Raw genomic sequence first — 27,869 nt, forward strand, 5'->3', positions numbered from 1 at the left:
CATTATTAATATACCCGTAGTAATGTGTCTGTACCTAAAGATTTTCCCATCCTCTCTACAGGAGTGTCTAGACCACGGTTGATCTATTTTCCAAGCCTTGAAGGGGACAGTGGAGAACACACACAGGCCTTTCGGTCTTTGAGTAACTTTGACTTCATTGAGTTTTTCAATGTTTAAGGTTGCAGAGAGCATCACCCCTGTACAACATATTTACTTTTATTTCTTGTATCTGTTCAATTTATGCTCCATTTTGGACCTGCTAACTTCGGATTAAGAATGCCTAATGTAAAATACATGGAATTTTGTTCTTTCATTTTAAATGCCATTTGGCAGTATGTTAAAAGCATTTAGGAAAAACCTTAGTCACGTAATACTGTTTTTATCTACAAACTAGCCTGCACCTTTTAAATGTCCATCCCCTTTCTGCTTTACTTGGAATTTAGCATTTTCTTTCCATAGGAACTACGAAAGTTTTGTTGGCATATGCTCTTTGTCTACAACTAATCTTTACCTTTTTTTTCCCTCACCATGTTAGTCTACTTTTCCACAACACTAGCACAGAAGAGTATCTCACACAATAGAAATTTTCTCAAGATACTGGAGGTGAGAAATCCTCCATCAGGATGCCAACAACAGTCAGGTTCTGGGGAAGACTCTGCTCAGATGCCAACAACAGTCAAACTCAAGGAAGAACTCTGCTTTGACTTACAGAGGGCGGCTTTTTTACCAACATTCACAGGGCAGACAATGAGACAGGAAGCAAGCCTCCTGGAGTCTCTTCCTACAGGGGACGATCTCCTAAAGACCCCATCCTCACGCCCTCATATACACCCAGGCATCTCTCAGTGTCCCATGTCCAGTGCCATTACACTGATAATGAAAGTTTTAGCATACAAATTCTTTAGGGGATAGATTCCAAATCACAGCACTTCCGTCTAGGGGTCTTCAGATGAATCCACAGGCAGCTCTTCACTGAGCAAGCAGAGATGAACACCTGCAGGGGCTCAGGCCCAGTCTAAATGCTAGGTATTTACATGTGAATACACAGAATGACTGTTACTGGCAGTCCCATTACTCCCAGACCCTAAGTGTAAATGACTAAGTACACCTTCATCTTCTGGAGGAACATTCTAGGACCCTCAATGAGTTTCTGAAACTTCAGATAGTATCAAATGTGCCTGTATGTGGCATATTTATCTTGTGTATACATTCTTATGGCAAAGTTTAATTCATAAATTAGACATAGCAAGCAATTAATAACAAATAATAAAATAGAATGACTCTATAGGATAAATATACTGGGATAAAATTGCCCACATCATTAGCTTGGTGCCCTTCGGGCTACAGTCAAAATAAAGATCACTTGAACATACGCAATATGATAGTGACAGATCTGGAAACAATGACAGCCACTAAATGACCTTAGTGAGCAGACAGTGTGTACACACAGCATACAGACACCAGACCTAAAGGAGATTCGTACACAATAGGAGAGAACAAGGCAACATAAGCTTTCATTTTGCTGCTAAGAATAGCATGCAATTTTAAACTTCTTTCTGGAATTTTCCATCTAGTATCTTTGGACTTACACTCTGCTGTGTTGACTCACCGCAGCAGCCATGGAGATGTGACACTCAGACTTCCCTTCCAGAGAAGCACAGTTGATTGTCAGCTCCCGGCAGCCACTTGGGACTCACCACGGATTTTCGTGCTGAGCTGTGGATCTGCCAATGTCTAAGGGTAAGAGGTCTGGAGTCGGGATTTTTCCTGCCAACCTGGGGCTTCTATAACACACAACTTTGCTCAGGGAAGCCCCACCCACCCAGCCACAACCTCCTCATAACTGCACAACAGGCTAGAATCTAATCTATCTCCCCGCCCTTTTTCCTCCCTGTTTTACTTTTATAGATGTGCAATGAGCAGAGGTTCTCTCTGCCGTCTGCTGGTTCCCGTTATGATCTCAATCTGAAATGTCCCAATAGGCTCGGGTGCTGACCACCTAAGCCTCAGGCTGTAGACATTCTGTGTATGTTCGAGGGACTTCAGACGGTGGAGCACCACAGAAGGAGGTCAATGGGTAACTTTTCCTCCTTTAAGATCTCTTCTCAGATACGTAGCCACAACAAAAACAAAACTGATAAACTCCCACACCAATATTCATTTTTGTACGTCAAACCCAAACGTGCAATTTGCCTCTCAGAAGAGCAAAAACTATACAGCAAGTAATTCTATATAATACCAAAGGGCTCATGTAGCTCCCAAGTCAACGATACATCTTTCTGGGGACAAATATCCACCTGGGATATACAACTAACCAAGGGGTAGAAAAACTGTTCTCATAAAGTAAAATTGAGACTAAAAGAAGTTGGGGCTCACTTTAACTCAACGCTGTGTGTCAGACTGTACAATGTGCACAAAAGATGTGAAGGCAAACACAAGATGACAGTCTCCTGTTCTTAAGGAGCTCGGGGACAATCTGAGTTCTTAACTTCTCCTTGGCATTCCTCATCATTCATTTTAAACCATTTCCTTAAGCTCTTTATGTATATATCTTCTGTTTGTGCATATATATATATATATACACATATATGTATATAAAGATATATATAGCATATCTTGTGTGTGTGTGTGAACTAGGTGATAAAAAGTGACTTCAGATAATTCTTCTGAAATCTTTACTTAAAACATAATTTGACATCATAAGTAAACATGGTATCTCCCGCCTACAGCCTCAGAATCCCCTCCTTAACCTTAAAGTAAAAATGCCAAGACATTTTGTCACTGAATCGTAAGATCTTTTAAAAAGACTTGCTCGGTGGTCACCCGCAGAGACTCCTGAAGAGTATGTGAGGCCACAGTCTATTCGCCCAGCCTCGTAACAAAAACAAACCCCCAATCATCTTATTGCTTTTTTTTTCTTATTGTTGCATTGTGAAATACAGAGTAAAGGGAAAATACAGTTTACAGAATAGGATAAACTCTACATGAATTCCAGTCAAGCTACAAACTAGTGTTGTTGGTTTGTCTTTTACTCTTTTGACTCTTTGGACTCTTGGCCTTTTTAGGGGGTCCACCACCCAGCTCCCCAATAAATCACAAACGGAGATTTAATATTTCTTATGAATGCCCAGCCTTAGCTTGGCTTATTTCTAGCCAGCTTTTCTTAAATTATCCCAACTACCTTTTGCCTCTGGACTGTTTTCTTTTCTTACTTCTGTATATCTTACTTTTATTATTACTCTGGGGCTGGCTGGGTGGCCCCAGGATCCTCCTCTCTTTGTTCTATCTCGCTCCTTCTCTTTTTCTTGCCTCCCTCCTACTCCAGAGTTCTCTTTCTGCTTATTCTCTGTGCCTGCCAGCCCCGCCTGTGCTTGCTCCTGCCTTGCGACTGGCCGTTCAGCTCTATCAGGTGTTTTAGACAGGTAAAGAATCACAGCTTCCCAGAGTTAAACAAATGCAGCATAAACAAAAGCAGCACTTCTTTACATTGTTAAACAAATAGTCTAAAGCATAAACAAATGTAACACACCTTGAAATAATACCCCCACAACAAACTAGAACATTACTATATCTTTATATAAAGCTCATTTCCTTCCCCACCCCCCTTGAAGAGTTTCAACCTTACACCTCTGACGTTTTAGTCTAAATAAACTTCAGACATTACAATCATACTGTTAGATATACGTAGCAATCTCCGGGCTTAGATTCACTAGATGCCAATAGTCTCTCCTCATTACTCCAAGTTGTGACAACCAAAAATATCCCTTATATGTTGCCACAGATCCCTGTAGAGCAAAGTAGCTGTTGAGAACTGCTGCCTTAAAGACAACCACAAGCTGAACTTTGCTTGAAGTTTATACGAGTACATGTACTTTTCTAAGACTTCTTCCTGTCAGCATGTTTATGAGATGCACCCATGGCATGCTGTGCCTATATTGTTTTTGCTGCTGTAGGGTGAACTACTGTAGAGATTTTAATGAGAATGCCCCCTATAAACTCTCAAGTTTGAATAATTGGTCCCTTGATGGTAGAACTGTTTGGGAAGGATTAGGAGGTGTGGTCTTGTTGGAGGAACTGTGTCACTGGGGGCAGGCTCAGAGAATTCCAAAGCCCACACCATTCCCAGTTAGCTCTCTCTGCTTCATGCTTGTGGTCAAGAGGGGAGCTCATAGCTACTGCTCCCATGCCATGCATGCCTGCCTGTTGCCATGCTCACTGCCATGATGGTCACAGGCTCTACCCTCTGGAACGGTGAGCCCCAAATGAAACACTTTCTTTTATAAGTTGCCTTAGTCATGATGTTTCATCACAACAGTAGATACGTAACTAAGGCAAATACTAATGAAAATTCCATGATTCATTTAATCCGGTTTATTACAGACAGATAGTTTTATACTTTTGATACTTTGCATCTATGAATACTTCCACTAAAGCCACTCCCTACATAGGCCTTGTAGATGATTTCTTTAAGGCTTTGTATACCTAAGAGCAGAATTACTTACAGAAGATATTCATGTTTGACTGTGTTATATTCCAAAAGTGGGCAGTGGAAGACAATTCCCAGCATACCATATGTTCTTCAACACTTAGTCCTTCACTGACTTACTTTCTTAATGACATCTGGTACTATGAGATATACTTTGCTACCGTACAACCAGCACTTCCCCAAACAGCAAATGAGACCTGGCTATACTCAGACACGCTCTGTATGAATAAAATGGAACTAGGAGAACACAACTAAATGTTTGTACCTGAGAACTGGCTTCATTCCCCTCGCTGTCATTCTCTTATTGCATATAAAAATATGCTCTGGGCTAGAGAGATGGCTCAGCGGTTAAGAGCATTGCTTGCTATTCCAAAGGCCCTGAGTCCAATTCCCAGCAACCACATGGTGGCTCACAACCATCTGGAATGAGGTCTGGTGCCCTCTTCTGGCCTGCAGGCATATATTGTATACATAATAAATAAATATTTTTTAAAAAAATATATGCTCTATTTGGATATCTGCTTCAGAGCAGGTAACTGAATTTCTTCCCTCTATCTGCTTTTTCCTAGGTTAGATCATAGGAGAGACAAGGATAATAAAACATGGGAATGCCGTGTTGTCCTGAACGCTTAAGCAGACACTCCATTTTCAACTGCAAAAGCATCATTTGAAGAATGTGATTTATGCTAGGCAATGGAGGCACATGTCTTTAATCCCAGCACTCAGGAGGAAGAGGCAGCTAGATCTCTGTGAGTATGAAACCAGCCAGGTCTACAGAGTAAGTTCCAGGACAGCCAGGGCTGTTGCACAGAGAAGACCTATCTTGCAAAACTTAGAAAAAAAGAATGTGACTCACGGTGTTTTAATTACATTTGTTTTAGGTATTATTCTTATAACCAATTTCAGTGCTAAAGTCTTTGACATAGTTTATATGTAAGTATGTAGAGATGGATCGCATGGGTGTGTGCACATGTGCACGTGTGTGTGCACCGAGAGGCCAGCTGGTGTCTGCTGTATTCCACAATGTCTCTCCATCTTTTTATTCCTTAATTTTCACTGACCTGAAGCAGAGCTTATGTTTTCTTTTGTAAGATTCATTCATTTTTATTTTACGGATGTTTGTGTGCATATACGTCTGTAAACCATGTGCATGTAGTGCCTGTGAAGGCCAGGAGAGGGTGTCGGATTCCCTGGAACTGGAGTTACGGATTGTGAGTCACCATGTGAGTGCTAGGAATTGAACCCAGGTCCTCTGGAAGATTAGTCAGTGCTCTTAACCACTGAGTAATCTCTCATCTCATTTTACCTCGCCTCTCATCCCTCCACCTTATTGTTTTGAGACAGGACCCCTCACTGAACCTGGAGCTCACTGACTGACAAGGCAGGCTGTCCTAAACCTCCCTCCCTTGGTGCTGGGATTACAGGTACCGAATGTCACAACTGAACTCAGGTCTTCAAACTTACACAGCGGTCACTTTACTGAATGAGCCATCATCCCCTCTGACACAGTTTTAATTAGCGCTTGTTTTAGTTTCGTTTTCATTAGATGGTAAGTGCCTACAATCCTTGTAACGGACAGGAAGGAAACCAGTACCAAGGAAACATCCATTCACAGAACGCACTGATTGGGCTCAAGTTTGAGAGGCTGAAGTCCTTGATCTCACGATTATACACTGATTATCTCATCATCAATATATGACGGCACAGACACTGTCCCAAATCAAGATTAAGTTCCTAAAACTCATGCCCATCCCCAAACTGTACACACTGAAAAAGTTCTGCCTTTTTTTTTAAGCTGGATATTTTTAGTACACTAAATTGGTACACAGTCAAAACAACCCTAGTTTTATAGAGTTTAACATTGCTATCATGGCTTATTGTTGTCAAGTAAAAGCTTCTCCACAGGTTTACAGTGCCACAAATTTCACTTTGGGTGGTTGCATTTGCTGTACCACAGAAGACGCGAGTAGAGGGCTCCCGAGATTCCCATGGTGGTGAAAAGAAGGCCAACCAGTCATACCAGTCATACCAAGCTAACTGTAACAAAGACTCCCATAATTCAGTATGAGGGGAAGTTGGTAAAAAAGATTGGAGAGTCAAAGACTATTTGGGTAGATATTTAAATAAACAGAATGGAAAGTCAAACTGAGATGATAACTGATTGGATAAAGTCACTGACTCAATAGAACTTTCCAAACATTCCAAACATTCCCTGGTACTATTATTAAAATAAATGGCAGGTCATTTAATGTTAGCAATCACTTAGTAGTAAGTTCTCATTATCATAAGCTGCAATACTACTGGGCATATTTATAATGAATGTATGACTGAGCTATCCTGGGGCAATGCCCCACTGGTTTCCTCAAGCCAGGAAGCCGAAAATGCTCAGGAACTTGGCCAACATCCATTCTTTCCATCTATCTTTGGAAATTATTCAGTGCTACACCTTTGTAACATAATAGTTATTTAATAACTCAGTAAGCTGGAAAAAAGTCATTTTTCCCTATTGAAAATATTAATTGTCTTCCACCCAAATAAAAGACTGTCAGCCTTCCTTGGAGGCAGAGGTCATGTGACTACGCTTGGGAATGAAATACAACTGAAAGATGAAGAGGAAAATTACTCTCTAGCCTCCCCCATGCCCTTACTTCTGTTCTACTTCTGCTCTCTGTAGCTGACATCTACTCTCCGGTGACAATCCTGACTTGCAATGGGCACACAGAGAATGACAAATACACAAGGCTGAGTGAGCCTGAAGATAACAATGGCAGGAGCTACTAAGCCTTTGTTGTCCAGACTTTGGGCAGTAACCAGAAAAATACTTCTACCTTGTTTAAGGACTTCTGTACAAATTTCTCAGCCCAGCCCAACCCAAATTGATACAGAGCAATGTTTGAGTTTTAAGCAGTAAATCCATGAGGTAGGACAGGTGGCTTTGCTCTTAAGAGAGCTTCCTATTTGGGAGGCTCACAAATGCCTTTAATTCCAGCTCCAGGGGATCTAATGTGGTTCTATACGCGCACGCGCGCGCACGCGCGCGCGACACACACACACACACACACCATACACATAAATAAATCTTTTAAAAAGTATGTGCTCTAGTGTGGTGGGAATGAGAAACAGCCCCCATAGGCTTGTGAATCGAACACTTAATCCCCAGCAGAGTAGTATCTGGGAAGGCGATGGACTCATTAGGTGAGTGAAGCCTTGCTAGAGGAACTTCATCACAGGCTCAGGCTTCCATGGTTTACAGCACGGTTCCACTTCCTGTCCTCCTTCTCTGCTTCCTGTGCATGACAATACAATTGGCCAGATGCCTGCTCCTGTAGCTACCTTTCCTTGACTGTTGCCATGCATTCTCCACCATGAGGGACTCCATCCCTCCAGCACCTTAAGCCAGTCTACCCTTTCCTCCCCTAACTTGTTCTTATCGGGGTGTTTTTATCACAGCAGCAGAAAAGCAACCAGTCTGCCCCCAAACCACAAGAAAGGATGGCAGCATTCGTCAGCAAACTCTTAACGTGCTGTGTCTTTTAGAGAGAAATAGTTCGTCTCGGGCCAGGGAGAACCTACTTTCCACCCCCTTCCTGCTCACAGCCTCCTAAAGTCCAAGTGCTGCTACTGCAACTGCCAAAACTATCCAGAAATCCTCAGCAGCCTTCAGGTGCCGTTCCTGAATCGCGAGCTCCATCACTTCATTCCTCTCTCTCTGACCTCTAATCCTCATAAATACTGCCAAACCCTGGAACATCTACCTCCGCCCAGTGGCTGTCCACCACTCAGACCCCAGCCTCACCCTAACAACGGTATTTTCGGACGGCCTCTTCCCTCTAATTAGTGCGAGGTGGATATGAAGAGGCCTTGGAAGCCAAGCATCCTTTAATCGTGGGATAGCAACCACCAGTAAATTTGACATGATTCTACCTCATGTTCTTCCCCTGCTCAGGACTGCTTGAAAAGACACCATAAATCTCTGGAGCAGAAGACAGCTCAGAATAAAGGAATGTGCACGCAATTATTTTCAACAAGAGACAGAAGAGCCGGATAAACTCTGACCCTGGAGCCCCAAAGTCATTGTTCACAAATCCACACCTGGTCTGGGCAGGGGAAGAAGTAAGGAACATTATTTCAAAAAAAAAACAATCACATCTTCTTTGCTATTTAAACCAAGGAAAGTGTGGGGGTTGAGGAGGGGGAGGCAGATTGTCAAAAACAAACCACAGATGGGTTCAAATATGTTAAGATAGGTCTACTTAAAAGTGTGCAAAAGAGAAATACAGAAAAAAATCAAATTAATGTGATTACTTAATCTTTCAGTTGTTTTCCTTAAGAAATTTTACAGGTGCCTCAGTGTTTCTTACATGCTGTGAAGACACATCATGGCCACAGCAACACTTATAAAGGAGAAACATCTTATTAGGGTGGCTTACAGTTCAGAGGTTCAGTCCATTATCATCATGGCAGGGAGCATGGTGGCATGCAGCAGACATGGTGCTGGAGAAACAGCTGAGAGTTCTACATCTCCCATGCAACAGGAAGTGGACCGTAACACTGGGAGTAGCTTGAGCATAGAAAACCTCAAAGCCTGCCCCCACAGTGACACACTTCCTTCAACAAGGCCATAGGGACTCTGACAAAGCCACACTTCCTAGTAGTGTCACGACCTGTTAGATTATGGGGGCCAATTACACACAAACTAACATAAAAGGTAACCATGAAAAGAGTGGAAGAAAAAAATTCAACAAGATGACAGAAAACAAAAGTGATTTAGCATATAGCACAAAAACAATCTGATGTTAAGATATAATTTCAGTTCTATCAAGGGATGAAAAGTCAATGAATTTTAGAGAGCTGCTTTTAAAATATTTAACATAATGACCAGTTCTAGTTTTGATGTACTATGTAGTCCTTCATCTTGATATCAAGCAAGATGGGCTTCCTTTACTGTCCCCTCTGTAATTGTGCTTGTTGTAATAATACAAAGTTAGCAGAGCCAAGCCCAGAGTCCTGGAAATAAGATGGGAAAACTGATAAAACAAGAAAGCAGGAGTGAAATGGGAAACGGGGAGCAGTTGGAAATTTTAAGTAAAAAAGAATAAAAAAAAAAAAAAAAGAAAGCAGGAGTGAGCAAAAAGCCCTTGGCATGGGGCCCAGGCTTGGGACACCTGTTTCCAAATACAGTCATCTAATTAGGCATTTTCTCACATGGGCATCTCTCACATACAGATGGGCTGGAGGCAAAGATACAAGGCCGCATGCAGGCTGACAAGGGAAGAGCCAAGGCTGGTTCCGAGGTACACGAGAACTCTGCAGAAGCGTGTGGATGGCACCTCTGAGTAAAGGTCCATCTGCCTTTCTTCAGTAACTACTCGGGATTGGGAAGGCCACCTACTTTAAAACTGCATGGCCTTCTGTTAGCGCTGTCACTGCAAACATTAACAGCGAATTACTTAACAACTCCCTTCATAGACTCGGAAGCTACTTCCTCACATGGAAAAATAACTTTTGAAAAAAAAAAAAAACCTCATTACAAAATAAAATTAGGTCTCATTTTCAAAATGTGGAGGCTTGCTCCTCAGCATGTATTCCATAGCTTCTTCAAACTGGGAAAATAAGAATGATAATGGACCTGAAAAAAATATATAACCAAAGCCGCTCATTGGCCTCTATATTATTTTCTAAGGTGATCAGTTGTAATGAGACTATCTGCATCCTAAAAGTGTCTGTGCTTCCTACGACGTTCACAGTTGAAATCAGAGACCTGAAATCGCCAGACTCTTGTAAAATTCACCAAGACTTGAAAGGCCACCTAGCAGACATAACCTCAGATGTGAAAACTCACCCAGCAAAATAACCTAATATAGATCATATTAAAATGCATGGATTTCACTACAGCAAAATTTTATCAAGATACCACTAAAAATTGCATACTGCACAAAGAAAAACAGATTTTTAGCTTAAATTCTTTCCTGCTGTGGAAGGCAAGAAAAGCTATGAAATTTCTGATCTTAAAGAAGAGAGAAAAATATGAGGAATATTTTAATTTAACAAAAGAAAACAAGAAGAAGTAATTGTCCTGAAAACACTTCTTCACTACCTATTAGGACTGAGGCCTCAAGGTTCCACACAAAAAGGAAAGGATGGAAAGAAGCATTTGCAGACCCGTCACATGGCATTTACTTGCAGACAAGTACTAAGTATGAAATAATACATGAGACCAAACCCTGGAGTCATCACTCTTCCAACTATGGACAAAAAAAGTAATTTACAATTCTTATGACAGACAAGTTAAAGGCATCAGGAGATTCTCTAGTCTATTGCATGGACACTTAAAACATTAAGAGGCGAAAGGGGGCCCAAAGGGGAAAAACGTCCAATCCCGACAGAAGTGGCAGCCTTGGCGTGCACAGAGGAGCTGCTGGCCATGCCCACTTTACATCAGTTACTGATCTCTGGCAACTGTGGACACACTACCCAGCATCTACTCGGATTAATGCAGCAAGCATCCCCCTTAACAGGTCACCGTCTGCTGTTCCTCTGCCCATAGGCGTCACACCAGCAGGTCACCTGTCCCTGCTAAGCTGGCAAAACCCAGAAAGTGATCCAGCAGGAAGAACAAGACTCACATTCTTTACCTCTTGACTTGAGTACAGGTGCTAGAACCTGACACGTGAGTAAGACTCATTTCTAAGGAGTGGAACGCATGTGACATGTGCATGCATATCTTAAATGAAATTACACCACTTGGGTTGACAATGCTCTCCCCAAAAACAGACAATATCTAACAAAAAAAAAAAAAAAAAACAAGAATGAGAAACTTTCTTCTGAGTTGTTGGTAGTCTAAGAGACTCTAAAAGCAACAATGGCTGTTCCTTTTGCCTTTGGTTACCTTCCAGAGGTTGAAGGTAAATCCCGAATACTAAAGATGGTACAGATTTGATTGAGATGAAGGACTCGGCAGGTTTGAGCTGGGTTTGAGCTGAAAGCCTGAGGTCTAGCTTTCACAGTACCACAGGTGCTATGCAAGCTGTCAAAGGATGGAAGTCATCAACACATCTACCCAGCCCTAACGCCTGGGAACCACAGCAATGACCCGGATGACAATAGTAGCACTCCTCTCTCAGGCGCAACCAACAGTTGTCTAAATGGTCACAAGCCCTGCTCAAAACAAGGGAAATCACACCTGATCCTAGAATGCAAACGCGGCTAGTGAGATCACAGACCTTAGGGGACCTTCCACCTCCACCTCACTACGTCACCAGGATTCCTAACTGCATTGTAAAGCCTACCTGATACCACAGTAAGTCTAGCTCTTATCTCTCGCCAGAGAAACTTCTCTTTGTAGCAGACAGAGACCACTTTAGAAAAATCACAACTGATCAAAAATGCAGAGACCAACTGATCACAGGGTAGGGATCCAGTCCCAGTATCCATCATACAACTGTACCTAAGGCTTAGGGAACACCATGGAGGAGAGACTGTAAAAGCCACAGGACCAAGAGTCTGTTGTGAGACAATGTCTCCTAGAAATGACAGAGAAGCTATACCAATGATACCTCACCAATATGGCTGCCTAAACAAGACCTAAAAAGTGACAACACCAATAGACATGCTAACACGGAAAGGAGAAAACTCACGGGGCTCTGCCACTGGATAATGAACGGCAAGCAACTGATGTCTGCTGAGACAGGGAGAACTGGTCCTTCCCAGGGATGAACCCCAAAACAGGCCATCCAACACCAGGTGGTCAGCCCTGAAATCATACACAAGCAACGCTAAATGGACTCAGAAGGGTGTGTGTGTGTGTGTGTGTGTGTGTGTGTGTGTGTGTGTGTGTGTGTGTGTGATAATAGTAATCAAAGAAAAAGAAGTCATCAATTTTGCATAGGAGAGGTTGGAGAGAAGTGACGGATGGACTGGAGGGAAGAAAGGGAGAGAGAAGATGATATAACTATATTTTGATTAAAATTTTTTAAAAAAAAAAGAATGCAGGGATTAAAAAGGGAGAGCAGGGAGGTAGGGAAGGTAGGGAAGGAGGTGAGTGGGTAGGCAGGTGGGAAACCATCATTCATTTCTAGTCAGACCTTGTAGCACTGTCCAGATAGGTAAAGCACTATGCACAGACTGAACAAGTTTGAAGATATTATACACTATTTCATCATTTAAGATCACTCAATGTTTTACTCTTCAATGCTACTTAATATTTTCTATCATTCATGACCGGGAGCCTTCAATTTACCATGTACTGATCACTGGGTACTAGTGAGCACTATATGAATCATAAGGACAAAGATATTTAAGTCTCCAAAAAAAGAATTTATTCTCCATTTTTTCTCCCCTGCATTCCCCTTCATATAGCCAACACAAATTTCAAGACTATTTGTTTTATTGAGTTGTTGTTGTTTGGGGGTGAGTGTTTGTTTGTTGTTGTTTTTAAAAGAACTCAGATATTGTCATTTAGGGGCTTTTGTTGAACTTTTCATTGAGAATGAAAACTATTAAGTCTACATTTAATTTTAATGGCCAAGTCCTTTCTATGATACTGCTACTTCTTTACTGGATCACCAGGGGGACAAATCCTCCATAATGGGAGAATAATTCTCCTATTTCAAGAATCACAAATGTTATTATTCCTTGCTTACAAAGAAAGCAATCTGGGATTCTCTTGTTTTTCTGACCATGGAGGAAAAAGATGAGTTTTAGGTAACACAGATCTGGGAGTGACCTTAATTGACAGTTATGCTGTGGGATAATGTTCTTGTACCCTGCAACGATTTGTCACTTGTATTAGTTTAATAAAATGCTGATTGCCCAGTAGCCAGACAGTAAGTATAGGTGGGGTGACCAGGCTAGGAGAATTCTGGGAAGAGGGAAGGCTCAGTCTGCAGTCACCACCCAGACGCAGAGGACACAAGATGAAAATGTCTCATTGAGTAAGGTTCCAAACCACGTGGCTAAACATAAATAAGAATTATGGGTTACTACATACTTCCATTTCTTAATTCTAAAAATCAGAAAAAATGGCAAATAGAGATGGGATTGTACTTATATTACTTACCTTCAAAAAGACTTTACTATGATTTGAATATAAATCCTTTGTAGTAGGGTCTCAAATTTAAAAAAAAAAAAATCATCTCTATATTCCCAAAAGTAGATTTTGACCATAACACTATATAATCACCGAAGGACAATTTGCCCAACACCTAATTCTGGTTCAATCTTGATATCTAACATGGTGTCTTCAGGTTAAACAGAACATAAGGTTAAAATAGTACAGCCTCCCTAGCCCAAGAGCCTATGTGACAATTGTATAGTTAAAAACTATATTTACTCTAAATTGTAGAATGGTGGGAATTGTAATATTTAAGTTGCAGTGATTAGTCTAGTAATATATGTAATACCCAGCAGCAAAAAAAAAAAAAAAAAAGAATTATGGGCTAATTTAAGTTGTAAGAACTAGTTAATGGTAAGCCTGAGCTAGTGGGCCAAATAGTTTACAATTAATGTAAGCCTCTGTGTGTTTCTTTGGGGCCGAATGCTTGTAAGACTAGGTGGGACAGAAATTTCTGTATACACAGTTATCCATCTCACTGTCAATCACAGGCCCTCATACATGCATAGAGGAATCACATTAAAACCACTCATCAATGGATCACATAAGGAAACACCGGGGGCTCAGCAAAAAGAGTTCCCTTCTGGGCCTTGTCCACTTCGTTCTCCTATCTTCAGCCAGAGCAAGATTGCAGCCCTCAAGTCAGGACCCATTAACTCCTACTGAAGCCTGGAACTCAAGTCCAGATATCACCTCATCTTCAGCAGCAGGGTCTTAGCAAGCTCCCCCATCTGGGCCTGGGTTCAGAACCAATTCTCTGGGTCACTCTTTAATATGATCCCACAGATTCCACAGTATGTCTGAACAGCCATATCACCTGCTAAAGACAAACATCCCCCAATCAGTATTTTCAGAGAATCACTTGAGGCTTTCAGTAAGTTCTAGACCTCTAGGTGCCCATCTTGGATTGTAGGACTTGCATATGTCTGCTTTTGGGCATTCAGCCTATTCCCCTCTCCACTTCTCTCTCAGTCTTGAAGAATTTATATGTAGCTACTACCAGCTGTCAAGTGATGGCAATCTCTCCCTCACTTCTTTGCTGTCTACATCCTTGTGTCTTCAAAGTATGCATGTCCATGGTCCTTCTTCCATACACGTCTACTCATAAGTACAGACTGTCTAATAATGAAAGGCTGTGAGCCTGCCTGCATTTCTGACGACATTCTTAAGTAAGCCTCTTAAACTGCCCTCCACCTGTCACCAGCCCCTGTCATTCTCAGGCCAGAAAATGGAATCACAACCCCCTGGAAGGCCACTCCTTTCACATGAACAAGCATTTCTGAGAACAGAATTCCTATTCAAACATTCCTTTAAAGTGAAGAATAATACCATTACCCAGACCTCCTGAGGTCAAACAAGCACACAGCATTCCACTAAAAAGGCTAACCTTATCTTGCAAGTCATGACAGAAGGGAGGGGGGTTTAGAAAGGTACCAGCACATGCTGGGTGTTTCAACACTCAGGCCACCCTCAATGAGAAGAGCTTGAGGATCTCTAGGTTTCCCTGTCAGATAGTAAAAGCTGAGAGCCACTAACCCAAGCCCTGAATGACAGGGCCTTGATTTCCACCTATGTCTGCGTCTGAACACCAGGCATTTCAAACTGCTCCCTACATGGGCTTGCAAAGGGCACTGAGATACGTAAGAAAGGTTTTTAAAACAAAAGGTGACTTCTAACTCTAATTAGAGACTAAAATGATGACAAGCACATATCCAAACGCTCTGTTATAACTTCAAGGCACTGAAAACCGCCCCCACACTCACTTGTGTGTCAGAGTAACTCCGCAGGGTGTGGGGAGGAGGGTGCAGGCCTCATGGCGAAGCCTACGCTCTGCCTTACGACTGAAGATTAACTTAAGATGGCACTGCAAGCTACTTCGCAGTCCTTAGCATTTGCCAACTGTGCTGCCCTTGGAATCTACATTTTTCTTAATACCACGCCAAAATTAAAAAATAAAACACCGAAGCCTACCAACTAGAACAGGAACTAGAAACCCTCAATATCAAGTCTTCATAGCTTCCAATGTGGCAGGTATTCTACCACTGAGACTGACTGCTTTTGTTTTTTGTTTTGTTTGGTTTTCCAGAGCTGGGTATTAGTGCCAGGGCCTCACAAATGCCAGGCAAGCACTGTACCCGCGAGCCACATCTCCAGAGTCGGTCTTCACATCTCAGGGCAGTGCCTGTGTTCATCTAAAGAGCCCCTTCTCCTCAGGAATAAGAAGAAAATACGATTACTAATAATCACATAATAAACAATTTGTTTTATGTCTGTATAAAGATGGGTGGGAAGAAAGAATTCCATAGGTGAAAAGAAACATTAGAAACTCATCTATGTTACACTGGTTTCAAATGTCACGGCATACGTATGTGTGTGTACATACATATATTCATATTCATATACATGTACAAGTATATATATGTATGTCTGTGTATTGTGTGTGTGTGTATGTGTGTACTCTCAATATACAGAAACTAAAACTCAAATTCAATGAGAAATATGCTCCAATACAGCTTCTCTTCTATTAGTCTAGTGACTGAGGAAATACAATCTGCAGACCAAATCCAGCCCACTGTTTGTTTTAGCCAATAAAGTGTTATTAAAGCATAGCCACATCCACATGCTTAATATTTGGGGCTGCCTTGTAACTACAATGGTGGAACTGAATAACTGAGATAGAAGCCCTGACCCCTAAACCTACAAATTTACGAGCTGACCACTATTCAAACAGAGGAGTGTCCGCCCCATCTTACCCTATAATCTAAGATTTCTCCACCACAAAGAAGTATAAGACATTCAACGGAACAGGCTTTAGTCTTAGTAGCTAAAGAGCCGTCCCTGTATTAGCCTGACAAACAGTAAGCTTTCAAACACATATTTGTTGAAAAAGAAGTCAGGCAGAAAGCACAGAGGTTGCAAGGAAGGGAGTTTAGGATTTTTCTTCTTCCAAAACTAATCTGGCACCCTCCTTTCACCGAACACTTTAAAAACTAGCAGATCTTTTCCCATGCTGTGGTTGCGTATTTCAACACAGGAGTCCGCTAGATGCCGAATGAATGACCTGCAGTTTCTGTGCTTCACTTTAGGCTAACAAACAAAGACTAAAAAGTCATTTAGAGAAAAAAAAAAAACCTTGTTAATTTTTACCTCTTCTCCCACACTCACTTTTAGAAGTATATTCATCTACTGCTATTATGTTGGGCTTTTTGTTTGGTTTTGTTTGTTTTTTTCCTTGATTTTTTTGAGACAGAGTTTCTCTGTGTAGTCTTGGCTATCCTGGAACTCAGTTGGTAGACCAATTGGCCTCCAACTCACAGAGATCCACCTGCCTCTGCCTCCTGAGTGCTGGGATTAAAGGCATGCGCCACCACTGCCTGGCAACATTGTTTTAAAATCACCTACTACACTAGGAAAAATCATCTTTTCCAGGTGGTGAACCCCTAAACAGTGTAGATTTGGATAACAAAAAAGGACTAGCTAAAAACAAGAGGAAAAAAAATCAAATCAGTGGATCTGTTACACTCTTGTATGTATATGTATACAAGTGTATGTGTAGGTAGGGGGGTCATACCTGTGCCTGTGCCCATGTGTACACTATTCACAATGAAATATTAAGCTCACACAATTATTAATAGGGCAGTAAACATGAAAAATATTTGCCAGTGAATAGTTCAAGATGACCTATATAGTTAAGTATTACCCCCCAAACAAATATATCTGGATAAAAAGGAAACATCACTAGTCCAAAACCCATTCCACACATTCAAGCTGCAGAAAAATGGTGGCCTATGTCTCTAGAAATGACAAAGAGGATTGGTCCTTCTGGCCAAAAAGGCCATCCTACTGCTTGCCCCCACCCCCCTTCAATCTTAAGAGAGGACAAAGCACCCTACCCTGTGGAAAGTCCAAGGCCCTCCCCACCACATCCAGGTTGAGTGAGGTATATACATCCAAAGAGAATAGGATCCCAAAAAGCCAGTAAATGCAGTAGAGACAAATCCCAGTGTCACTGTCATTGGCCCCTCAGTCTGACCCAACTGTCAACCACATTCAGAGGGACTAGTTTGATCCCATGCTGGTTCATTCCCAGTCCAGTTGGAGTTGGTGAGCTCCCATTAGCTCAGGCACATCGTCTCAGTGGGTGAACCCTTCATGGTCTTTACTTCCTTGCTCATATTCTCTACTCCTTCCACTCTTCAACTGGACCTTGGGAGCTCAGTCCAGTGCTCTGATGTGGGTCTCTACCCCGGTTTCCATCTGTTGTTGGACAAAGGTTCTATGGTGATATTTAAGATAATCATCAGTCTTGCTACAGGGCAAGGCCAGTTCAGGCGCCGAGACTCTCCTCCATTCCTTAGGGTCTTAGCTGGGGTCATCCTTGTGAATTCCTGGGAATTTTTCTAGAGCCAGAAGGTGACCCAGTCTTTAAAATACCTTTTTAGGTTATTATGCTTCATTTCAGAAAGATGAATAATGATTAAAATGCCATTTAGCAAAACAAAATCCCCTCTTAAAAAGCCCACAACACATAGGGGGCAATGTCACAGGGAGGAAATAAGACTCGTGGACAATACAGAAAGACAATATTTTTACACAAAATGAAACAAAGAGAAAGTGGTCCAATAATCACCCCGTCTAGCAAGGTGACTTGGAAAAAGTAGTGGGCACATTCAGAAGCATTTAAAATGATGAAGAACCCCAGCAGTCTACCATAAATCAGTCCCTTCTTCCACAACAGGCAGCCGCTCAGGAAACCCTCATAAAAGACAGGATAAACGAACAGCCAATAAATCACATGAGAGGGCTTGAAATTCCCCATAGCAGAAGCTTGACTTTCAAACTGATTCCAACCAAAGAGGAGCTGAGAGTTCCAAACAAGCCCACAATTCCACAGGAAAGTGGCCCATCTCATTTGCCCGCACTTACATAATACGCCCTCGGAATTGGCCTAAGAGCAGACGTGGGCCACCTTTCACCCTTATAAATCAGAAATAGCTGCCACTTACAATGCCAGCAATTGGCTCCAGTATCTTTAACCCAGTTACCCTGCACTGTGCTCAGGGGATGGAAGTTAGAAGAGTGGAAGACCGCGTAGGAACTGAAGTACAACTTGTGATGACTGGAGTGTATGTCCTTGTTTTATATTAAGCCTCAATTCAATCGTGGACACTTGTATAGCACTTAATAGTGTTGCATTCTTTTAAATGATACACACACAGTTAAGCATTAGCTGTAATAATATGTTCCGAGGAAACGCATCACTGTGTGACTTTTCCACTGTGCGAACACCAAATAATGCATTTGCACAAACTAAGACACCTACAATGTCACTAAGAGATACAGTGCTTGCTATCACATATACCTGACTGCAGACTGAAGCATCAGACACTGTGTGTGAACACTCCCCATTATACAGTGGGTGCCATTATACCCATTTTGCATAGAAGAAGACTGAAACATAAAGGCTACGTCGAAGGTGAGAGACAAAACCAGAATAGTAATATATTCAGTGTAGTCCATGGTCAGTGCCCTTAGCCATTACTTAGGGAGCCTCTCAGTCCAACCCTTTGTTTTCTTTATCCCGTGTACCCCGCTCCAAACTCTGAGGACACTACAAAGCTGCAGCCTGTCTTCAGTGGGACACAATGTAATTTGTCCTAGGAAAAAGAGGCCCAATACAGAGCCAAGGCTAGCCTAGTGGCCACCTCTGTGCCCATTCATGACAGGGACCCCAGCAAGTAGAACAGGGGCTTGCGCAGTGTCTCAAGGGTATATGTGTCTAAGTTAGCCCCCAAAACAGCGCCAGAAAGTCTCACAGGTGAAGGACATAGGTGTGGATGTGAACCAGACCTACGTTCAAATTCTCCCTCTGTCAGATCTTAGCCATGACAGCCAATTCATGGTTTCCTAAGCTCTCAAGTGATGGCAATAAAGAAATAACACAAAATGACATGGTACTACACTTCCCACACAGTGTTAACAGCAGGCTACGGTCTGGCCGTGGTACAGTGAGTGACCATTGTTAGGCATTTCTCTCTCTCTCTCTCTCTCTCTCTCTCTCTCGCTCTCGCTCTCGCTCTCTCTCTCTGTGGGGGGGTGGGGGTTGTGTGTGTTCATGTGTGTGCAGATGAACATATACGTGTCTGTGTGTGTCTGTGTGTGTGTGTGTGTGTAGAAGCCAGTGGTCAATGTCAAGTGAATTCCTCAATTGTTCAACTTACTTTTTGAGATGAGGTCTCTCTCTCACTGAAGCTGGAGGTGCACAGACTTGGCTAGACTGGCTGGCCAGCAAGCCCTAGGGAACCTCCTGTGTCTGCATCCCTGGTGCTGGAATGACAGGTACATGGGGCAGCATCCAGCTTTTTACATGGATGCTATGGATTCAAACTCAGATTCTCATGCTTGCACGCCAGGCATTTTATTTGCCATCTGTGCCATCGTCCTAGTCCCATTCTGCATGACTTTTAACCTCATCAACAGACCTCACCTCTGAGTTTTCATCTACCTATTTAAAACCCAGTTTAGACCTTACACAAAAACCTCAAACCCAATTACTCGGAAATCAATTTCACTTCAGTTCCGAACCTGTTCATCCCTGTCCCTTATGACAGTACGTGGCTACTAGTCACCTCAATGCTTGTGATGCTTTCAACATGTCCATAAATTCTTGACTGTCCTCCCACCAAGAGATGTCTCTCGTATGCCTTTGTGAGTGTCATGAAAACAGAAGAGCAGAAAGGATGCCAGGCAATGGCATTGAGGACAGATGAGAGAAAGCCAGGTGGAGTCTGACAGCTTTTCTTGGTACACTGGCATGTGGGGTTCCACATAAGAAGTCAGGCTACCCAGGGGCAACCATATAGAAAGACCACACAGACAGAGAAGCCACCATCCAGTCACTACAGCCTTCCCAGGCCAGATGCCAAGTGCATGTATGAAAACACTTTTGAGATGAACCCAGCTATCGCCTGACTATACGTCAGGAGGAACCCTGAGTAAGACTAACTCCTCCATTAAACATGGCCAACCAACAGATTTGTGAGCAAGAGTTAATTGTGTTTCAAGGTCATTTGTTTTTCTGAAATAATTAACCAAAACAATGTTCAACCCCTAATTCAAGACTTTGCCTTTGAGATCTCTTCTCATATTCTATATCCAACTATAAAATCTATGCAATTTTTAAAGGGTCCTAATCTATTGAAATGGCCCATCAATTCTGACTGTGAATTCCACCGTCTCATTCATGGATCGGTACAGCATTTCCCTGACCTCTGCCTGCCTTTCACTGCCAGGTCTAAGGCGTCACTCCAGGCGACCTTTGAAGGTTTCTGGATTATAACTACTTACCTGGATTCTGCAGCTTTGGGTGAAGTCAACTACTCCAAACCCTGTCCCAGTCACACAGAGGCCTCGAAGTCATGATGTTATTCACCCCCAATTCTTGGCACAGCTGTTCCCTGCCTGCCCTTGGCCATGCATGTCCCTAGACCAACCCTACTCGACTTCAATGTTGCAAATTAAAAATAATCCCTCTGGGAAGCACTCCTTGGTCCCCAAGTCGAGGCTGGGATCCCCTTTTCTATACTCTTTCTGTAACCTTTATTTTATTTCCATTATTTATTCAACTCCTTTATTTTCCTCAATGTTACCAAAAGGAGACGACTTAGTCTTCTTTGCACGAGAGTTCTTAGGCAACTTGAAAGGAAGTCAAAGTCGTTTGTACCCTTGTGTATCTCTAGTGCCTAAGAGCACCAGAAGATAAAGAGCTTATAAACAAAAGTACATTGAGTAAACGAATGATAAAGTATGCAAAGGCAATTTTATAGTCATAAAAATCATAGAATTACAATGAAAGCAAGGATCACTATTTCAGGAAGTACATAAAATAACAGAAAGAATGAAATTAATAAACCCACTTTCCACTATATCAGCTATGTTTTACTCATGCAAATCACTACAAAGGCTCTCATATAGCTAATTTTTGTGAATGAGAGCTTGGTGGTCCATGGTGATTTCTATTAGATCACGTCCCTAATATCTGTAGTTTTAGAAATAAGTACTTTCTAAAAACACATACAAGTCAGGCGGTGGTGGTGCACGCCTTTAATCCCAGCACTCGGGAGGTAGAGGTAAGCGGATCTCTGAGTTCGAGACCAGCCTGGTCTACAAAATGAGTTTCAGGACAGGCTCAAAAGAAAAAAAGAAAGTACATACAAACTTAAGGACTTAGCTATCATCTTTTAATTGTGCCTTATGATAACATTTTAGGAGATAGTAGCAATTGGTATCATATCAAATGGGAAAGCTAATCTAATAGTCACAAAAATCTGGAGACACAGTTTCCTAAAATACATAAATTAACTTAGGATTGTTAAGTAATATTCCTGTTTTCTCCGCGTTGCCATAGGTTGAGATTTGAGAACTACATCATATTACGCAGATTACAGACGAAACATCTAGGGCAGACTTCAAACTCAGTTTTATTCTCTAACAAAAAATATATACAATTTAAGTTGTCGCCAGTCTTTCAGCATCTAGGACAGTCATGACTGCTCAACTCTTCTAGAGCTTTGGTTCCCTCAACCATTTAAAAAAGGGACAGGCGGGCGGACAGACAGAGAACTAACACTCCCACAACTCTCTCAGGCGGCTGAAAGGACAGACAGTTAGTTAGCATTTCCCACGGAATCTGGCACCTAGTCATCATCCATCAAAAGTAATTAGCATTACCACCGCCAACTTCACTTCAACACTTCATCATAACAAGAAGTGGCTGGGTGTGTTCAGAAACAATTCTAAGTGCATTACAAATATTAAATTATTTAATCCAATATCAAGAACCTTAAAATATTTCCTTTGACTATTTAATATATTTCATTTAAATTAATTAAATTCATATATTTAATTAAATATTTAATATACTTCTTTTGACCCAAGAAATGTACTTTTAGGATTTGGTCACAAAGTACAGTTATCCTCAAACGAGTAGGAACACTGCCTACAACAGTGTCCCTTTTAGAGCGTCACCAAGCACATTAGCAGGTATGGCCAGCTGTTCCGACGACAGTGTAGGAACCTGTTCAGCGCTGACAGTTTCCCAGACTTCTCTGGCACTGGAGCCCCTCTGGAATAAGATTCGCAGCAGTATCAAACACCCACTTTTTACAGTTCACTCTGGAAAATCCCCAAGGAATGTGCTGGTGAGCTATAGCTGTCAACTAGGCATACGCTGGGATCCTCTGGAAGGAGAGGCTCAGTCGGAATGATTGAGAGCAGCTTGACATGTAGGTGTCTACAACGGATTAACCTGACTGCTGACTGATGGAGAAGAACCTAACCCACCATGGGCGGCACCACTCCGTGGGCCGTGCCTGAACCGTGTAAGAGTGATCTGGCAGCGGGCAGCATGGGGCATTCGTGTCTCTCAGCTACTGACTGTGGAAATGACATGACTAGCTGTTTGAGTGCCTGCCCAGACTCCCCTCAACAACAGAGTACAACCTGGAACTCTAAGCTGAAATGACCTTTCCCCCAAGCTGCCTATGGTGGACGTGTTTTATCACAGCAATCGAAATGAAGCTAGAAGACATGGACTGTCGCTGCCAGGGTCCATGACATTAGCCAAAACTAGGGGAAACTAGTTTTGCTATCTTAGGAAAGGTGGCTGACTGGTGAACAAAGTACCGTTCACGGGCACAGTGCAGAAACCCCATGCTGCAGAAATTAACTTAAACTGAAAAGTTTGTAAGTACAGGCGTATAAAACAGTTTTCCCATTACAAGTCCAGGATGATGTTTTATATGGGTAGTAGTTTATACATAGACTCCAGGACAACACACTAAAATGTGCGTCAACTGTCTGTCCGTGGGTTGCTAGGTTACCGATTTTGCCCCACTGTGCTCTGCTGTGTCTTTCTCTAAGATTTCACTTTAATAACAAGGATGTTATCAAAATCATCTCAGCTCGGACACACCTGCATTCAGCTCGTGGCTAAAGCGATTAGAAGAGTAACTTCGAAACTCAAAGAAAACAAACTGGTGGACTTTACAGAAGCAGCGACGGACACAGCAACGCTCCACCCTGATGACTCGCAGGTAGCACTTAGAACTCCACACGCCTCTCAGGACCAGCCCTGTTCCCTGACGTGAGTGCCTGGCCAAAGGCAGGCAGCATCTCTACAGATAGCCCAAAGCAGTAACATCAAAACCGCAAACAGGAATCAGACACTCACTGATCTCAGCAACATTCATCGAGTTCAGAAACATCCTCCGAGAAGGTTAAAAGGGGGTTTCTAGAGAGTGGCGTGTCACAATTCCTACAGACTTTAACATACAAACTACTCTACAATTTAAGCATCCATCCATGTGTCCTAAAGAGGCATGAGAACGAGACCCACTAACTTCTTGACAGCTGTCACCAGTGTGGAAAGAATGTGAGCCTTAGCTGTGGCCTGGAAGTTCCTTTTTTTTTTTTTTTTTTTTGTGGTTTGCCTGTCTGATTTTAAGAAGCACCGAAGCTTTGAAGCTAAAATGCAAAATATCAACACCTGTTGAATCAAAGCAGCAAGGACACAAAAGACTGTTCCCGTGTTGAGGGATATCTGTACACTGTGTGAAATGTATTGATGTGATCAGTGCAATAAAAAGCAGATGGTCAACAGCTAGGAAGTGGTTAGGGACTTCTGAGGACAGAGAGGACCCTGGGAAGAAGAAAGGCAGAGATGCCAGTAGACAGGGAGAGGAAACAGGAGGTGCAAGACAGAAGAGAGGTAATGCTATATGATAGAATACAGATTAATATAAATGGGTTAATTTAAGGTATAAAAGCTAGTTAGGAACAAGTCTAAGCCAGGTTTATGAAAATTAGGCCAAGCTTTCATAATTAACAAGAAGTTTCCTGGTCATTATTGTGGGCTGGTGGTCCACAGTCAGTCCAACAAGAAAGCTTGCTACACTCCCTTCCTTTCTTCTGATTCCTGACTTCATGTCCAGGCTGGCTGACCACGAAGACTGTCTGTGGTGCAGTCAATGGTCCCCAAGTGGCTCCACATTCACATGAACTGAGAGTTAGAGGCAAAATCAGTAACTGTCCTGACAGACAAAGAACCCACAGGAATTCCTCTCTAAGACCAGAGAAAGTCTTCCACCCAAAGAGAAGCAGGCCAGTGGTCAGACTAGTTCCCGGCAAACCAATTTACAGTGGAACCAGAGGAGCTTGTCCTACAAATTCAGCCTTTCAAGTGGCCACTCAGAATTATGTAGGTGTGCTGGGCTGTGAGTCAAAAAGCAGAGGCCAATGTTTATGCAAAAACTGAAGGCGGGCATAGGTGTGAGCAGGTGCTTGCCTCAGGGCACACGCCCACACATGTCCTTGGAGTTCTCAGAGGGCCTCTCAGGAAACCAAGTGACAGCAGCAATCAAGTGACCCTTCAATTTCCAGCACTGCATCTGGATACCTCCTCCACAATAATTCATTGTGCTAGCTAAGCTTTATCGAACGGTGTTCATAAGCACAGGCTTGGGATCTAACAAGCTGGATTTAAATGCCAGCCCTGACTCTCTCAACTGGTTACAAGATCCCAGCAAATACTCCACCTTCCAGAGCCTCTGGTTTACTCTTTTCTAAGCCTGTTGTAAGCGATATCTGATGAACAGGACTGTGGCATGATTAAATTCAAAGATGAAAAGAAACCCTCCTCACTATACTTGGTGCCTGCCCCTCCACTTTACCAGGCTAGAATTCAGCGATGGACGAGGGATGAAGGCAGTGAGGGACTGACATGGATGGAGGCTACAGATCAGATTCTAGTACTATCTCCATTTCAGCACAAGCAGTCAGGACCAGCTAGAGAAGTTGAGGGAATCAATGCAACTGAAAACACAAAACACCTTGCTCAAAATCAAAACTATCAAGTTGTGATGGAGATCCACCAAAGCCCAGTTTCTTAGACTCCTGAAGCATTTGGGGGGGATGCCGCATCAAAACTGAAAGCAGCTGCAGGCTCCAAAATAGCTTGTCCTTGCTTCTACCTCCAACTCATACGGGAGTTTAATTCCAAAAGATGTTGTTAATGGTATTAGACTCTGACACATCCTTACAGTAAGAAAACACTACCCAATACTTCATCATACGTCATTATTAACTTGACTTATGAAAAATAACAGGGGGATTTATCATACCTCACTGAGAAATAGATATTCTTCCTTCTCTTCAGTTGTTTTCACAAATCCTTGAGAGTTAATGTCCCCTGCTGAAGGCCATAGCCGGCCTGTGGCCTAGTGTCTGCTAGTCAGCCTCACCTCCTAGGCTGTACTTGGCAAAGGCGTACAACAGACTTAACAAGTAGATCTTGAGTGCTGGTGACAGGAGCAAGAGGAGCTAGAGAAGAAGGCAGAGATGGTCCTGAGAGTGACAGCGATAATGCTTAGTAACCCATCTGCATCTGGTGGCCTCAGTGGCCAGAGGAAAGACATTGTGGGACAGAAAGCTGAGCACACAACACCTACCAGCCAGCCTTCCCTATAAGGGTTACTTGTATTGACACGAGGATGTAAATACCCAACTACACTCCATCAGCTTTTAACACTCAATGCCTGAATCCCTGTCCTGTGTTAGAGAGAATGGCTTGGAGGTGAAGACAGTAAAAGGGGGGCCTGGAGCCACAAGGCCAACTCACTCACTTGCTAGTTGTATGAGCCTGGGGAAATTGTCTCTCTTTCTGTGTGTGCACACACCCTCCTTGGGCAGGTAAAGCCTGTGATCAAGAAAGCAAGCCAAACTCATCAGTGAGTTAGTACGTTAACTTTCCTAAACCCCAAGCAGAAGAGACAAACACGATGAACGACTGAAGCACCGAAGACCAATCAAGCACGTCTGACGCATCTGCAAGTCTAACTTTACATCGCATGCTGTAATAAAACAAAGAAACACAAGCAAGAGAGAAATGCACTACAAAAGCGCATGTCAGAGCCTGTCTTACCTCCACGGGCCACCTCAACCCCTCCTGCCGCAGGCTTCCCGAGGACCAGCTGCCTTGCAATCCCGCAACCAAGGGGAGCCCTGTAATGTATTCTCTGTGATTCCAGAACATGGACAATAGAGGGGTTGCTAAGTATTTGTTGATGGGCTAAAGAACATAGGAGAGTGCTGGAGGGATGGATCTTGAGAAAACCTGGGTTCTACATGGCAGATCGTACTGTCTATCACTCTAGAGCAGGGATATGACGTTCTCTTCTAGGCTCTGCAAACACTGCATGCATGTGGTGCACAGACATACTTGAAGGCAAACACTCATTTATATTGTATATTTATGCATATATATGAGGTTTTTAAAGTTTGTATTATGTGTATACACACACACACATATAGACATAATACAGATAAACCTTAAAAATATGCGATTGTGGGCCGGGCGGTGGTGGCGCACGCCTTTAATCCCAGCACTTGGGAGGCAGAGGCAGGCGGATCTCTGTGAGTTCGAGACCAGTCTGGTTTACAAGAGCTAGTTCCAGGACAGGCTCCAAAACCACAGAGAAACCCTGTCTCGAAAAACAAAAAAAAAAAAAAAAAAAAAATATGCGATTGTGGCTATATTTTCCAGAGGTATTGACTGACCCTCAAAAGTCTTATCACTTCTTGCTTCCTGAACACCCTCCCGAGTCTTCAATATATTGATACTGGTTTAAAATGCTGCAACACAATCATAACGTGTTAACATTTTTATCTGAAAACCAATGGACTGTTTATAAGTAAATTTGCCTCCACTATCTCTTTTAATCAACACTGGTATTCTGTGGAGAATAATGAACTTTACAGTAGTTGTGTTTGTGGTACAGAAAAGTCCACACCAATTAATGTACAAGGCAAAGACATTTTGAACTGAAAGGAATGTAGAAATTCACCCTGTCCACCTTCCCAAAGAGAAATTCATAATGCATCATTCTCTCATTATAAGCTCTATTCCTATGGTACTTATAACAGTCTATCTTATTTTTCCTATTCTTATAATAATATTAATTAATTATAATAATAATAATCTTATTTTTATAACTTATTCTATCCTACTCTTTCTCTTTACCAAGCTTTAAGCATTGCCATAACCCATCAGTGGGAGAGAGGTATACTGCCTGCTGGTGACAGCTAGACCTGACCATACATCTGTCTGGTTAGAACATAACTTATAAACTCCTCCAAGGGAAAGGAAAAAGAGATGTGACATTCTCAGACAACACCCGCATCATCTAGAAAAGATAAGACTTTTATGTTTAAATT

At 42.4% G+C, this 27,869-nt stretch overlaps 1 protein-coding gene across 4 annotated transcripts in view; it reads right to left on the reverse strand.

Annotated features, from left to right (window-relative positions):
- Arl15 (ADP ribosylation factor like GTPase 15) overlaps nucleotides 1–27,869 on the reverse strand; it is a 353,796-nt gene that overhangs the window by 322,932 nt on the left and 2,995 nt on the right. Inside the window, exon 1 of one of the 4 annotated variants that reach the window (XM_057790207.1) lies at nucleotides 1,610–1,724. The exons of the other annotated variants lie outside the window; for them this stretch is intronic. Within the exon in view, the coding sequence (XP_057646190.1) occupies nucleotides 1,610–1,621 (12 nt within the window). The 5' untranslated portion in view covers nucleotides 1,622–1,724. Of the gene's footprint in view, nucleotides 1–1,609; nucleotides 1,725–27,869 lie in introns of those variants that run through there. 4 annotated transcript variants of the gene reach the window in all.

This window comes from Chionomys nivalis, chromosome 15, assembly GCF_950005125.1.
Source record: "Chionomys nivalis chromosome 15, mChiNiv1.1, whole genome shotgun sequence".
Lineage (NCBI taxonomy): Eukaryota > Metazoa > Chordata > Mammalia > Rodentia > Cricetidae > Chionomys > Chionomys nivalis.